Source organism: Triticum aestivum, chromosome 6B (assembly GCF_018294505.1).
Source record: "Triticum aestivum cultivar Chinese Spring chromosome 6B, IWGSC CS RefSeq v2.1, whole genome shotgun sequence".
In the NCBI taxonomy this organism is placed as follows: Eukaryota; Viridiplantae; Streptophyta; class Magnoliopsida; order Poales; family Poaceae; genus Triticum; species Triticum aestivum.
The window spans coordinates 556250843-556266330 of NC_057810.1; the positions used below are offsets into that span (position 1 = coordinate 556250843).

The following is a 15488-nucleotide window of genomic DNA, read 5'->3' on the forward strand; positions in this document are numbered from 1 at the left end:
GCCTACTTGCGTGTTGATTTGCCTGAATTTACGCAGGTGGGAAGGGATTCCTACTTTCTTAAGACGGATAGCGGCTTTGGTTTGGCTATGCTCAACGCTTCGAGGAATATCGTGCTACGCATCTAAGGTGTCCATGCACTGTAACCAACACGACATCGGTGACATGAGGTCCAAATCTCAAAGGAAAGCTTCACATACAGAATAGCTTGGTCCAAAAACTCAATGACCGAGCATCAGCACCACTACATCCAAAAACTGCAAACGAAGTGCTCTGCAGAAAAATACTCCAGTTGAGACGAGAGCTAAATCGCTAAATGGTTTATTGCTTCTACAGGAGAATAAAAAAATATATCCAATAGGTACAGAAAAGACACACCCCGCAGTCCAATTATCCACAGGCATTAAAATCCTTATGTCATCTATGAATTACACTACATCCTAGTGCCCCACCCTGATTCTAGCTCACCGGCATGACAAGCATTTCAGAGTTCCTCGCCTCTCCATGCTTGCCTTCCTAGAGAAGGCCTAGGCCCGCTGAAAATATCACAAGAAAGCAGAATAAATCAAGCCCCGGTTGGCTGCAACGCCTTTATTGTTCTCCTCTTCCATGTGTCAGTCTCCGGTTCAAAAGTGAGCTCCCAGGTTGGCCAGTAGTGGAGGTCCTGTTTCAGAGTGAGCACGCGTGGTTTTCCGTTCAAATGGACGGTCTTCACCCTGACGAACTCACGATCTTCCAATCCCTGAGAAAAATATTATTCCGGCCATATTAACTCGAATCAAATGACATGTGAACCATGTTCACCATCAATACAAATTATAGACTGAAATATACCAAAAGAAGACTGCTATTGCCAATGCGTACCTTCACCACTTGAATAAAGGACTCCAAATCTGGAGTTGGTTGCCCGTTAACTTCAACTATCCACTGGAGAGCATAAAGGCCATATCTATGTACGGGACTTCCATGGCACCATCTGCATAACAAACTTGCTGCTCAATCCTAAACCCAACAATGTGCTTATAAACTGCATGCCTAACATCTATATAATCATGTGCAAATTATTTATATTATACTATAGGTACCCTGCCTTGCCAATCGCATCGAAAGGAGGACAAAATGGAATCATACCAAGTGTGGGCTTCAACTATGCCTAGCATTTAGAGGTAACACCACCCAGGCAGTATCACAAAATATGCAGATAAGACATCCATTACAGGATGCGATTTCGCAAGATATGCTGATATCGGGAGAAACCAGTGTCTATTTACATTGATGTAGATGAACTTCGGAGCATGCCACAAGAGGAAAAAGGCATCCATTGATCACTATTTTCTCTTCTTATTTTCAGGAAATCCATTACTTGGTTTACATATTTGCCTAACAGAATTACAGTTCCTATGGGTCACATTCTTGTATTCATTGACCCGTCAGGTCTCCGATTCCATGTGAAGTCGTATACAGCCAGAAGCACAACTACTTGAAAACTGTGTTAAGTGAAAAATAGCACTCCCTTGAGCAAATCATTGCTAGTCTATTCAAACTGATCACTTAAAAACCTATAGTGGCTGCTACAGGTTTATAACTGCAACTAAATATTTAAGTCAAAACTCCTAAATGTGTTAGCACACCAAAACAACTGAAAAATAGCACTTCCTTGAGCAAATTATTGCTAGTGACTCAAATCTCTTTGACTCGCAGGTTCAAAAACACAGGAATGGGAAAAATATAGGATTGGAATGTCATGCTCATCTCAATCCTACAGGATTTTGGTTTGTTTCATTGCATCGTAGGAAAAACAAAGGATTGTTTCAAAGAGGTTTGAGTGGATGCTTGAAATCCTACGGGAAGTACAAAGAAATCCTTAGGATGAATCAAACAACCAACATAGGAAAAATTCCTATGGATTCTAATCCTCCAAAATTCCTATGAGAAATGTAGTACATAGGAATCCTTATGAAAAACAACCAACGTAGGAAAAAATTGCAAGGATTCTACCTATGAGAGGGCCCTGAAAATTCTTTGCATCAAAGGAGCCATTGTAATGTCATGACCGTTTGAATCCTAGAGGATTTTGGTTTGTTTGATAGCATCACAGGAAAAACACAAAGGATTCTTACCAAGAGGTTTGAGTGGATGCTAAAATTCCTATGAATTCGAAATATAGTACTCCCTCCGATCCATATTAACTGGCGCTGCTGTAGTACAATTTTATACTAAACTTGTACTAGAGCAGCGTCAATTAATATGGATCAGAGGGAGTGCATAGGAATCCTTAGGAAAAAAATCCTATAAAGTTCAATCTTATGAATCAAACGACCAACATAGAAAAAATTCTAAGGATTCTACCTATGAGAATCCTTTGAATCAAAGAGGCCCAAGAACCTATAGTGGCTGCTACAGGCTTATAACTCCAAAAAAATACTGAAGTCAAAACTCCTACGGGCCCGCTTGGGAGCATGGAATAAATTTACACCGGCAAATCTTTACGCCTGTAATATACATGTCACAAGTGATGTGCCGGCGGAACACAGCCGTATTTCCATTCCCCTTCCGGCCACTGTTTGGAAAGATTGCGTACAGGTGTAATTCCAGTCCCTTCCATGCCTGGCTGGACTGAAATATCAACAGGCAACAACGACTAACCTTGCACGGCTGAAACCCTAGGTCAATGCCATGGATGGCGGAGAAGCACACAAGGGGGGTGGGCGAGGGAACTCGGGATCGGGGCGCCTCTCTCTCTCTCACTCCCGGTTCTCACCAACGGAAAGAAAATGCGGCCTCCCATGCTCTGTAATGTTTTTCGGGTGTAATGGACCCAAACCGGGGGAGAAAAAATACTGAAACAGCAAACCAAGCGCGTTTCTGGGCTCCCTAAAATATTCCGGTTTTGAGTCCCACTCTGGCGAACCAAGGGTGGCCTCTAAATGTGTTAGTACACCAAAACAACCGAAAAATAGCACTCCCTTGAGCAAATTATTGCTACTCACTCGAATCTGATCACTTCAAAGTTTAAACCTATAGTGGCTGCTACAGGCTTATTATAACTTTTAACTAAATACTGCAGTCAAAACTCATCAGAGTTGGTTCTAATATTTGCGCATAAATATTTGTAAAGAAAAAAACATGTTCCTCACCTAGCAACATAAACTCCATGACCTTCCTCGGGCAAAAAGCCAAGTGCACGCACTGCTGAATGAGGATCCTGAATTATGGATCCACACCAATTCACCATCCTTGTTGAACCATTACCATCTCTTACATCGGTTCCAACAATAAGGTCAATTTCTTTTCCCTGCATGAAACAGTTGTAATAATGATATATATAGATATAGATATTTTAGATTCATATTGTAACTGTACAAAAAAAGGGTTAGTAGATCTTCCTCACCTGACGAAATATTGTCATGTTAAGCAGGCCATCTGAATCGATAGATTGGTCCAACTTTTGGCAAGCATTCTCAATGTCAAGAAAGCATGTTATTGGTTCCTTGTTGATAGCTAGAATCATGTCTCCTTGTTCCAGAAGCTTTTCCGCTTTTGATCCAGCCAAACAACCTTTGACCCGCAAGACTTGTCTGCGCACAGGGTCCTTCTTAGCGAGAGCCTACAAAGATAATCAAATAGAACAATAAATGACTCATTGATATACGCACACAATATTCAGGCCCAGAAGCAACATAAAAACAATATAATCACGTTTGCCAGGTCAGGAAAACATTTTTTGGCGAAATTAAGTGAAACATTAAGCTAATTACCTGCACCCAGTTATCGCTCAATCCATAACTTCTTGCTTTCGAAAGCAAAGTTGGATAAAGTTCCACCTCCAGAAGTCTGACAAGTGGCATCGGCCTTCGAATTCCATTGATAAGACGAAATGGTCCAGGAGTACCCGAGATTATCTTCTCAAGGACTTGACTTATTGCATATATTGGTATACCTCTAACGAATTGATGGTCCTCTGAACTGCTACAACCATATTTGAGCTGGAGAGAAAAATTAGGTCGTTAATTACACCATCAAGTACATGAGAGGTAACAACTAGGGATAGTACCATTACATGATCATTTACAAGCATTAGGACTACAGGTTATGATTCATGATGTCAGGCAAAAGGCCAAGTAAATTGGCTGCTTTACTTAATAGAACATTTAGATTCTTAAATGCAAGTTAGGATCTTTACATACTGAATATGTATTTTTATTTCATTGCCCATTTACTTGATGTTGGAGATATCAAGCGGCTAACCTTGGGCGTAAGCTGCCGTTTTGTGCTTTTCTTTTTTCTTTTGATCTTTTCATGAAATGCTCCTGAGAACATGGGAGCGTCGTTACTTACAAAAACAGACCAAGGTTAACAACACCCAACGCAAACTAACCTGGGTGGAAAAGCTTGCCCATAACGCTTGAACTCTTCCTTGCTCATCCGTCAATATACCCGAAAATGAGCTACCGAAATCTATAAAAAACAGTTTTCAGTACAATTACAAACAATCAAGACATGAGACCGACGAAGGTTAGTTGAAATGTGCATAGGAAGTACCAGTATCAAGCTCAATGACCTCCATATTTATTGCACGATATCGTGGGCAGTCAGCTGAGCCAATATTAACAGCTGTGCAAGGATTGGTTATGGTTGATTTCCTTGATGTAGCTTGTAAGCTTCTACTTAGCCCAACTAGGTAGACAGAATCTCCTCGGCGCAAGGCAGGCTCTACATATACATCCAAAATGGCAAAAAACAAACCGGTACAAAAAGGTTGTTAAGTCACTGACCATATTACTTGATACTTGTGCAATCTAGTCTCTTTCTTTGACCAAACAATATACTTTTAGGAAATAAATAGAAGGGACACTAAAATGGAACAAACCAGGAAGAAGCTTAGCAGCCCGAATAACAGATGCTCCAGCTCCCAGTGCAGAAGGATCATAGGCAACCAGTGCAAAATTATGAACAGGATGCAGAAAAACAACCTGAAACCCAAAATTTGGAAGCTACTATTTAATCGAAATTCAATATGACATGGATTTAGTCAACAAAATGGGTACTGAGCTCATACCTCTGCAGGTATTTCAATGGGATATGCAGCAAAAGAGAGCATTATATCAGAGATAGATACAGCAACTGTATTCCTATCGACGGCAACCAGACCTAGACAGTCAGAATGATATATTATCACACCGGTTCCAAAGAAATGTTGAGAATGCACTCCATCAAGCATGCATATTGGTGGCACATGCACCTATAAAATAGTAGAGGTTAAGGTGAGTCAGGTTTTGAATAAGAACAAATCACAAAACTGCTGAAACCAACAACTGCTGGTTACGATATAATGTAAAACACATGGCAATAGTTCATTCACCAGTCCAAGAGTAAAGAGCAAAACAGTAGATATGCAAGTAAATGAGAGAACAAAAATTACTAAAAAATAATCAATGAGGAAACGAAAACAGGACAGGAGTCACAGGACTATAGGTCATACTCCCTCCGTTCCAAATTACTCGTCGCTGAAATGGATGTATCTAGAACTAAAATACATCTAGATACATCCATACGTGCGACAAGTAATTCTGAACGGAGGGAGTACAAGATACAGATTTGTCATACAGGTATAGGCGTCATTGGTTCACTATCATCAATATATTAAGATCATTTGTAGAATTTCTAAGAAAAATGATGCCACTTGTTCTGAATATTGACACAGTTGTATCAGAGAGAGAGAGGGAGAGAGAGAGAGAGAGAGAGTAGGGGTGGTACAGAGGATAAAGCCATAAGTAACCTTCAAAAACGATAATAAACAACTGAATATACCTCAGTTTCTCTCAAAAATTATCGTCATCAAATATTCAAGTAAACTAAAACAACGAAATAAGCAATAACCTTGATAGCTCCTCAAATTTTAGATTTGAGTATAGCACTCACCTCAAACATTACAAGAGCTGGCTCAATTACTTGTTCTGCCAATGAAGCATTACTTGATATTGTCCGAGCAAGGTCGGAGCCTTCCACACTGGAAGGATGCCTCAATGCGCCATCTTTCATGTCATCTAAATCTCCAAAAGATGATATAGTTCCCTCAGCAGCTATCTCCTCATCCACCCGGCGCCTTTTTTTCTCAAGGATGGAATCTTCGCCAGAGTGGGATCCATCTATGGCAATCTCCTCATCTGTTTGCATTTTTACGCATCCATCTGCCGTATTTTCAGACTCGTGCTGGCATTTGAGATCCATAGGACTTGATTCAGTCAACGGTGAAACAGAATTTGAGTTTGCATCCATATGGCCAGCACGATGGGAAACTACAAAGGGAGATTCGAGTGGTATAGCCAATTTTGCATTCCAAAGACCAGTTGCGTCATTTCGAGTGTATAACTGAGGAGGCGCATACCAACCATGTTGATCAATTGTCACCAGTACAGACTGAACACATAAATAAGGTGCGGGCTTAGTTGTATTTAAAAAATCAACATTTACTATGGAAGGTTTGTCATGATAAAGCTGCCAAGGCCTAAGTAATATTTGTCTACCTTGTTCCGATAACGGTCAGTGTACTTTACATATTCAAGAGGCACTCGTGCTCCCCTAGACAGCTTTGAAATAACTGCAATAAGGTCATCTAAATTTTCAATATCCTCTCCCGCAAACTTTTTGATAATTGAATGGCGTGGAACCGATGCCCGAGAGAGCATGTACCTACATTGCATGGTGTTGAATAAGTCGCTGAAAATGATGATTGCTTTGAACTAAGAAACACATGGTGAAAACCACTCAAACTTGAAGTAAAGTGACTCTGGAGACTTGAACATGGGACAATTGGACAAGTATAATCTTCAAGTAAAATGACTCTGGAGACAAGAGAAGCAAATAAACATACGTTGCAGCTTACACTCTTTAGGAACATTGTGATATTCAGATTTAGTTGGCAAAATGGCACCCGGTTGGAATTCAAATACAAGGCAATTCTACTAGTCTATTCCAAAGTGATGTGCCCAATGACTAAGAATGATAAAGGACTGGCTAGACTAGAATCACCAATATACGTCGATAGTTCTTTCAGGAAATGTAACATCAAGTCATCAACAATTATGGTTAGTTGTCTTACCCTGCTTCAGCAACATATACAAGACCACATTTGAACCGGAAGTTTCTAGCCTGAAACGCGATATGAACAACATTAGTACCAGTGTGAAACTTAAACATATACTGCGACAGCATACGTTCATGTAGTTTAATACAGGTTTGAATAGGATGAATACATGATGTTATCATCAGTCCAATTTCGTTTACCGAACACATGTGGTCACAGTGGTGAGATTAACATTTCTAGCAGAAAAGTTCAACATGTGTCCATTCGACATTTGACTTACTCCCTCCATCTGGTGAAGAGTGTACATTTGGTGTAAATTTTGTCCACAAAAGAGTGTACTTCTATCTTCCCAATGCACTTTAAAGTAGAAAAAAGTGGCTCTCTCTTATCACGCAGTAATCAAGACCAATAACATTCTACACATGTTCTCCTTAATTTCTACATGCACTTAGCTCATTGGGGATTGGCTAATTAAAGAGGAGAGAGATGGTGGCTTGCACCTTTCCAATGAATTTTTTACTCCACTCCATAATTTGTCCTAAAATTTCTATATGTACACTTTTCACCGGACGGAGGGAGTAAGGGATTAATTGTGGTTTACAAATGTAATAGGGCAGAAAGCTCAACACTTCAGAAACCAAAATGCAGCCGGTCAATAAATTAGACAGATCAGGCCTGGCCTGAGCTCATGCTACTCGAGCACGGCTCGTGGAAGCTCAATTCAGGCCTGGCCTGAGCTCAGGCTATTATCAAGAACAGCTCGTATATACTCTGCCACCACCACCACCACACACCCCCCCCCCCAAAAAAAAACAACTTCAATGATAACACTAGTCCTCGCTTGTTCTAATAGTCCAAAGCCTATGTGTTAACGTTAATTTGACCCAGCACAAGAGCCTAACAGCCCATAGATGCCCATCCCAACAGCAGACAGAACTCCAATCTCGCAACCCTAGCTAAACTCCAAATGTCATATTCATCCACCGCGACAGAAATCCTACCGCCGCCGCCCAACTCATCCAGCCACTGCCTCCTCCCACTACTTCGAACGCCTTCCACCATCCACCATGGAATACGTCTCCAAGCGTCGGCAGGTGCCTTGAATTCACTGCTACATCCACAGCCAACCTCCTCTTCCGGCAATATTCTGGGAATGTGAGCTTTTTCACATGGTTTTGGATCTGTTGCCAATAATAGCGTGTTGAGCATTTGAGAACACAACTTTCCTGTTTGGTTATTCATTAGGTCATACATGCAGTTTGTTTCTGAATCTCAGTTTTGTTGCTGGCCTTTTTATCAAGCAGGGCATTATATTACCAAGCTTGGTCGAGCCGGTCCCAAGCCTAGTTGAGTAAGGATGCAAGTTCAAAGACTAACTCAGACTTGCTCAAGCTCAACTCAAACTTGAATGCTGTATATAGCTTGAGCTGAACCAACCTTGGCTCACTCAAGGTCGGCTTGTTGACAGCCCTAGAATAGATTTCACGTACTCTCTTAAATTTTTATTTGCATTCAACTATTCTTTGAAGCAGCATACCACAAAAGTAAATGTGTACTCGTTCCTTGAAAGAGTAAGGAGAGCATCAACTTGGAAAGAAACGAGGGAAACTTACCTGCTGGTATGAAAGTGGATGGATGACAGCACCACTGACTTCCAAGAAATGATTTGGAGTTATAGAGTGCAAATCTTCAACCTGAAGAGTTACAGTGGCATAAATATGGCTTGCTAATTTTATTATAAAAAAGATAGTTGCAACAGCTATAGGTGTGAAAGGAAGTAAACATTAATATATGCAAGTTCTTCTCTGCTGAAAAGATTAAATAAGATGCGTCAAAATTATAAATTACCTCTAACTTTACTGTCAAAGGCACTCCACCTCTTTCAATCTGCAAATTTACCTCCTTGCCAACGCTGTCATCAAGTAAAGTCTCCATTGCGAGAAACTGGGTTACAACCTGCAATTAGTTCAGTAAAAATGCTTGGTGAGAATATGCTTGAGTCAGAAACCTATGAGGTATGAAACTGCAATTAGTTTAGTAAAGTAACATGATTGGAGAAAAAATGAGTCAAAAAAGGAAAGGATAAGATGTAGTAGTACAACCAACAATGCCACATGATATCAGGACAGGGAAAATGGAAAGGAGAAATGTGATTTCCTTGAGGTTGGCTACTATAAAGAAACTGGGAAACTTGCTTAAAACGTTCTGGATCAAGATACACTATCGAACTTCTCCTAGAATTTGCAGATCTGTTACATTATTAGACCATACTCCTTGACGACGACAACAACGACAACAACAACAAAGCCTTTAGTCCCAAACAAGTTGGCGTAGGCTAGAGCTGAAACCCATAAGATTTCGAAACCAACGCATGGTTCTGGAACGTCGGTAGCTACCTTCCACACACCCCTGTCCATGGCTAGTTCTTTGGTGATATTCCAGTCCTTTAGATCTCTCTTAACGGACTCCTCCCAAGTTTGGTCTACCCGACCTCTCTTATGAATATACCTTTTGAGACAAATCTATGTATATCATTGGTAAGCTCTCAATCTAAACATTTGAAACAGTATTTATAGACAAGGTTTTCAAAGTTTGACTGAAGACACCCAAAACGACATGTATTTGTGATATGAAGGGAGTAACAAACAGCAAGATTGTAACATACATGAAATGACATAGCAATTAATTACTGGCATAGTATAGATAACTGACGATTGTTAGATTACTGTTCACGGACAATGTTATATCCTTTTGAACCGACGGTTCACAGCCTAGAGTTGTTTGTGTTTTGGTACTATTGGAAAAAAGAAAATGTCATCACAAATTCATCATGTCACATAGTATCTTCAGTTCTCAGTATTAGGTGAATAGGAATAGAGAACAGTGGATACCAATGTTCTGCTAATTTGCTACTGCTGTCTCTGAAGTTATCAGGCTATAGAGTACGCTAACAAATATAGCAAGCCACTTTAAAGCGATGATTACCTCCCCATTGATGTGAACTAGCACATCACCAGGTTCCAAATGTTTATGTGCAGGTCCTTCTGGCACCTGCAAGGACAGAGCTCTCCAGTTTCAGCAAGACATAGAAAGGCATAATACAAGAAGCAGCAAGCCAAGTAACAATGTAGAATGCATGTTTAGAAGTTAGAACTAATAAATGCAAATTACCACAGAGTCAACAACCAGCATTCCAGTTTCGCCTGCTGGAGAAACAAGGCGTACCATCTGTACAAATAAAAATGACAAGTTCCGGTACTTAATCACAGGACTTGAGAGTTAACATTCAAAAATATATTCCAATGGAAAGAAAAATGTAGATGTTTACCAATATAAACAAGTAGAAGTAGAACAACTAATATTCACATCTGGCATAACTAGTAGCAGGTATACATAAACTTATGTTCATAAAATACAAACAAATTGAACTTGATTCCAGCAATAAATTTGATCGGGGGCAGGCGGATATTTTCTAGACAATTAGCAAACCATGAACAGTGTAAATACCTGCTCTGTTTCATTCCTCAGTCCAAGACGTCGAGTTTCTTCGAATCCTTTGTGTTGAAAGGTCATCTTTAAGGACAAAAAACAGAATAGGGATAATGTGAGATCTAGACTCTAGGGGAGAGTAAAGCAACAGTGATCGATGATAAACAAAAATTACAACTAATAAAAACACCAATAGCATTGCTAACTAGATATTTTTTTCTTGGGCAAATTTTGCTAATTGTCATGGTTTAAAGCAGTACTTTTAATAGTGAGGCAGTGAGCCATAATACCAACACTGCTACACAGTGGCTTATGCAGTGCTCCGTAATTTGTACAGTTGTGGAATCACCGAACATTATACACTACCATCCAGTGTAGCAGCACTTCAGTCCAGATGCATTACAGGATTTCATACAGTCCATGTGTTGCATATCATAGAAACCTAAAGAGCATGTTTGGTTTGAAGCTAGCTACACAATGCCGTAAGTGTGGTGCCCCACGCTTTTGTGGTGAGCAAATCATCCACCACCAGTGTAGAAGTTCTGCACATAAAGAAAGTGCCTATGACAGGTGGGGCGTGAGGCTAAAAAATTGTGGCTTATGAGCACACCACAAGTGTGGCAGCAAATCAAATAATAGGCCAAAATGGTGAGACCAGTCTAAGTGAGTTTTTCCAGACCAACATGCCCTTATAATTTGAATCCATAACCCAGAACACTTAATAGCAGCATTGGTCATAATACAGCATAAGCTCTTTTTTCTATTTCAGCATTTGTTGTTCAACTTCCTATTCATAACCAAGCATGTCGTAGCCACTATATTTCCATTATCCTCTATACAAGACTCCAGTGCTGTGCTTCTGCAACACACTATGTGAACTTCAGTTCTAGGTGTTGAACAACAATGGTAAACAGTTAACATAGCAAATTTAGATACTGAGTACAAATATAACAGGTAAGATATTCATTGCATTCTAAACTATAGAAATATTTGTAGAGAAGTAAGGGTTGAAAAAATATAGGTCACTAAGAAAGAATTACTTAATTTCCATGTGCTATGCGCACATGATTCAGAGCTACTTGACACTGCAGTACGGCACTAGCATACGTGCGAATGTTGTGGGCCCATTTTAAACTCATGTTATCCAGTATATACTATAACTATAAGCAGATAGACCAGAAGACTATTCTTTACACTGTTCAAGTTCTTCAAGGTTACATACATACAGATTTAACAAGACTACAAAGTTCACTGTTCACCATAATTCATAAGCAGCTCTCCACCTAGACAACATCTAAAAATTAAAAAATGGTATCATCGAACAGCATGCACACCTGCAGTGTACCACGAGGAATATAAACAGATTCTGACTTGATACCAAATGCATCCCAACAATCACGTATCAAATTCAGTGCCCTAACCACCTGGAAATAGTTTACACAAACAATGTTAAAAAAATAAGAGTGCCACGAACAATCAATCTTAAATAGCATGATGTGTTTTTAAGGTGTCCTGCCTTAAGGCGCCCTGGCAACGCCTTACAAATATGCCCACCTTAGGCACTTAAGCATCGCCTAGGCGCTAGAGCGGGTGGTGTCGCCTTAGGTTGCCTTACCGCCTTATAAACAATGATGTTTATAATTATATGTAACTAGACAATGTCAAACTCGCATTTGTTTCTGTTTTCTGTTCTTTTTTTGGTGAAGTGAAGTGCATCGGTCACATGAGACCGTACAGCAAGACATTATTAAGGAGACTGGTGCACTCTTATACGTTTAGCTGAAATGAAATTTTCTGTAAAGCCAACTAAATTTAGTATGTGTTAGTTCAATTACATATGGATAATTTATGAATGCCTAACACTGGTTTAACTAGCAGTTTCATTTCCTTATGATCAATACGTTATCCCACAATTCCGGTACATCTCAAATAGTATGAGGAGGTAGTAATGTACTAATGATACTTACACGTTCTAATGGAAGGAAAAAAGCAGAAGCACTGGAAGATTTGCTTCCAGCATTCAGCGCAACAGCTCTTCCTTGGCAATCAACAACTGGGGAACCACTAGAGCCACCTTTAGTTCCAGATGCGGCCTAAAGAAAAAACAATCACGTTAACTTATGAACATCAGCAACAAGACAATTAACAAGTTATATGGCACAATGCAATAAAAGATCATTTCATATGTACGAATCCAGCAATTCGGTCAAACTATATACACATGTCATATTTAGTAGCTAAAGAGAAGCACCTGCATATAGAATGTGTTGAAATCATTGTACCCGTCCCTGTCAAAGAATTAAAGGTTAGAATATATACGATACATGGTGTAACAATCTTATATACTGTCTACAAGCTTGGGGCGGCTAGGAGCATAAAGAAAATATCATAAGCCCATATCATAAACTTGTCATGCAAAAAAGTAAGGCGTACTTCTTGTAGTGAGGCGCTTCTCTATCAAGTCGAGCAAGTGTTCCCGCCAAAATTGAAACCTAAATCCAGTGGAGATGAATCAGAAAATTTTACAGTATGCAACACAATTAAACAACTTTCCACAGCTAATCAGTTATTATTTGCACATTTATTTATTTATTCAAACCGGGCATGACCCCTTTCCATTGCAAATGAACGGAAATACAAAGTTCCGAGAACACGACAGGGGGGAAAGGGAAAGAGGTGCAGCGAGTTCGAGCACTGCCAGAAAACCCACTGTGTTCGCCCGACACCGAAACGAACGCCATGGGGCGAAAACCTGACAGCACCATAGTTCAACAAACACACCAAACACTACAGTCTATTACAGCCAAAAGCCATCACATAGTTATTATTTGCACATGTATCCAGCTAATCAGTTATTATTTTCACATGTATCCTTGTTAAGGATGAACCTCCATATCTAGGGGAATCCACATCAACTCCAGCATGCCGTACAAGAAAGATGTTGCAATCTCAGTTGCAAACTTAATAGGAGTTTGTTTCAATGCTGACGTAAACAATTTGTTCCAAATTCCTTTTCTAGCTATCATCTATCATGTCAAATGTTGTCACTAGCGCTGTTTAGTACATGTCTACTGTTTAACTACCCTCTGTTCCTAAATATAAGTCTTTTAGAGATTTCAATAAGTACTACATGCGGAGCAAAATGAGTGAATCTACACTCTAAAATATGTCTATATACATCCGTATGTAGTCCGCATTAAAATCTCTAAAATGGCTTATATTTAGAAACGGAGGGAGTAGTTGAATAAGTGCATTCCAGGTCAAGGAATATTACAATTGCAACTACTAGTAAGCTTATGGTCTTAGTATGGAAAGGTTGGAGATTAAAAGCTCCTAATTAAGCATCACATTCATCTAACTGAAACCTAAATAGTTCTGCTGAGTTAGACACAAAGAAAGATGGTGTGCGTATCATTATTTTTCTAACATGCAAAACCCTCACAAGCATTTAATCACATTTGCTCTGTGGAATATGATTGCTAATAGCAGTAAGGAGATCGAGATTCAGGTAGGGTCACTCCTAATTTTTCAAAAGAGAACGAAACAAATGCTTATTTCATACAGTTAAGATATCATTATCTTGCTGAAATGGCATAATGTGACATTTTACTAGTGTGGTTTCAAGGAACTGTGCGCATGAATTTTGAAGTGAAATGCTTTGTTTTACAGGATGGCAAAAGAAGAAATTAAAGGTCTGGTAGAAGCAATTAAACATGCTTCATTCCCATAATCCAACGCTGAATTCCTCGTGCGCATCACTTTACGGGATACTACGGTTCATAATGTGCAGCAACCAGGGAGCGAATGAACTAGCATATAAGGAAACCTTTTCGCCGCTGTCATTGCCGACAACTCGGATTTCTAGCCCAACAGATGCTGCTTCAGGGTCTAGAGGGATCTCCTCATACTTGAGGAACTTTATGGCACCTGGATCATAGCGAAAAAAACCAAAATCATGTACCTGTTTTGAGAAGAAGGGGAAAGTTGGATTAACAATACGCCATTGGCACAGGGTTAAACAAGATAAAACAGAACAGAACCGGAATGGAATGGAACAAACACTAACAGGGTCTCTGTACAGGGGGTACACAGGGATCTCCTCCCGGTTCACGAACATCGCCTCCGAGACCACAGGACCTACGAGCACACAGCAACACACGAATGAATATATTGCACGAGGAGGAGGAGGAGGCATCGGATCGGCGGATGGGTGGAGGGAGGGAGGCGCGCACCGGGCTTGACGACGTGGCGGTTGGTGAGGATGATGCCGCGGGCCTTGTCGACGACGAAGCCGGTGGCGTAGCTGGCGCCGGCGACCTCGGTGTCGAAGGCGCGCGGCGCGGTGGTGCGGAGGACGGCGACGGCGGGCACGACGCGGGAGAGCGCGCGGCGCCAGTCCTCGGCCGTGACGCTCGACTCGATCTCCATCGCCAGCTCCCCGCCGACCTCCTCCTTCACGGGGCTCTCCATCGCGGCGGCGATCTGGCTCCCCGGCGCGCCTCCCCTGCCGCTGCCGCTAGGGTTTAGAGCTCCTCACGGCCAGAGAGAGAGAGGAGCTCCAGTTCGGAAGTAGAGAGGGAGGATTTTTTTTATCAACGACAATCGCTCACGCGGGCGATGTGATGAGGAGGGATGGGAATGAGATCACCGGGGGCAGTGGAGCTGGTAAACGAGGATTTGGACTGCTCGCACGAGATTTTAGAGGGGGAGACAGACCACCCTGCCCTGAGTCACGCTCCCCTGGCCGTGGGCGTTGACGAAAACTGATAGAGTTTCTTTTTCCTCGCCTTTTTTGAGTGGGATATTCTTTTTCCTCGCTGAGTCACTGGATCTGGATTAGGCCTTGTTGGCCTGCGATAAGTTTTTCTTTACTATAGAACACTGGGGATCCTATTTAATTAGCGCCTAGGTCAG

At 40.9% G+C, this 15488-nt stretch overlaps 1 protein-coding gene across 2 annotated transcripts; it reads right to left on the bottom strand.

Annotated features, from left to right (window-relative positions):
* Positions 1-303: 303 nt before the first annotated feature.
* LOC123137975 (protease Do-like 7) lies at positions 304-15283 on the bottom strand. Of its 2 annotated transcripts, XM_044557864.1 has the most exons (25): positions 14807-15283; positions 14641-14711; positions 14401-14535; positions 13008-13066; positions 12826-12862; positions 12542-12667; positions 11909-11998; positions 10593-10658; positions 10257-10313; positions 10071-10136; positions 8934-9041; positions 8699-8779; positions 7101-7150; positions 6526-6691; positions 5921-6418; positions 5058-5240; positions 4869-4971; positions 4541-4711; positions 4377-4456; positions 4247-4291; positions 3757-3984; positions 3390-3605; positions 3136-3293; positions 863-974; positions 304-740 (listed from the first exon to the last, which is right to left on the bottom strand). In XM_044557864.1, the coding sequence occupies exons 1-25, from the start codon at positions 15042-15044 to the stop codon at positions 564-566; spliced, it is 3321 nt and encodes a 1106-aa protein (XP_044413799.1). In that variant the 5' UTR covers positions 15045-15283; the 3' UTR covers positions 304-563. The 2 variants fall into 2 exon arrangements, with proteins under 2 accessions (XP_044413799.1, XP_044413800.1); XM_044557865.1 differs by lacking the exon at positions 4247-4291 and having other exon boundaries at positions 14807-15277.
* Between the last annotated feature and the right edge of the window lie 205 nt (positions 15284-15488).

Coding starts and splice junctions, on each gene's coding strand:
- LOC123137975 (XM_044557864.1), bottom strand. CDS start 15,044: ATGGAGAGCCCCGTGAAGGAGGAGGTCGGCGGGGAGCTGGCGATGGAG. Junction 12,668..12,825: donor TCAACACATTCTATATGCAG/GTGCTTCTCTTT, acceptor TTTTTTCTTTAG/GCCGCATCTGGAACTAAAGG. Junction 4,292..4,376: donor GGGCAAGCTTTTCCACCCAG/GTTAGTTTGCGT, acceptor TTTCATGAAAAG/ATCAAAAGAAAAAAGAAAAG.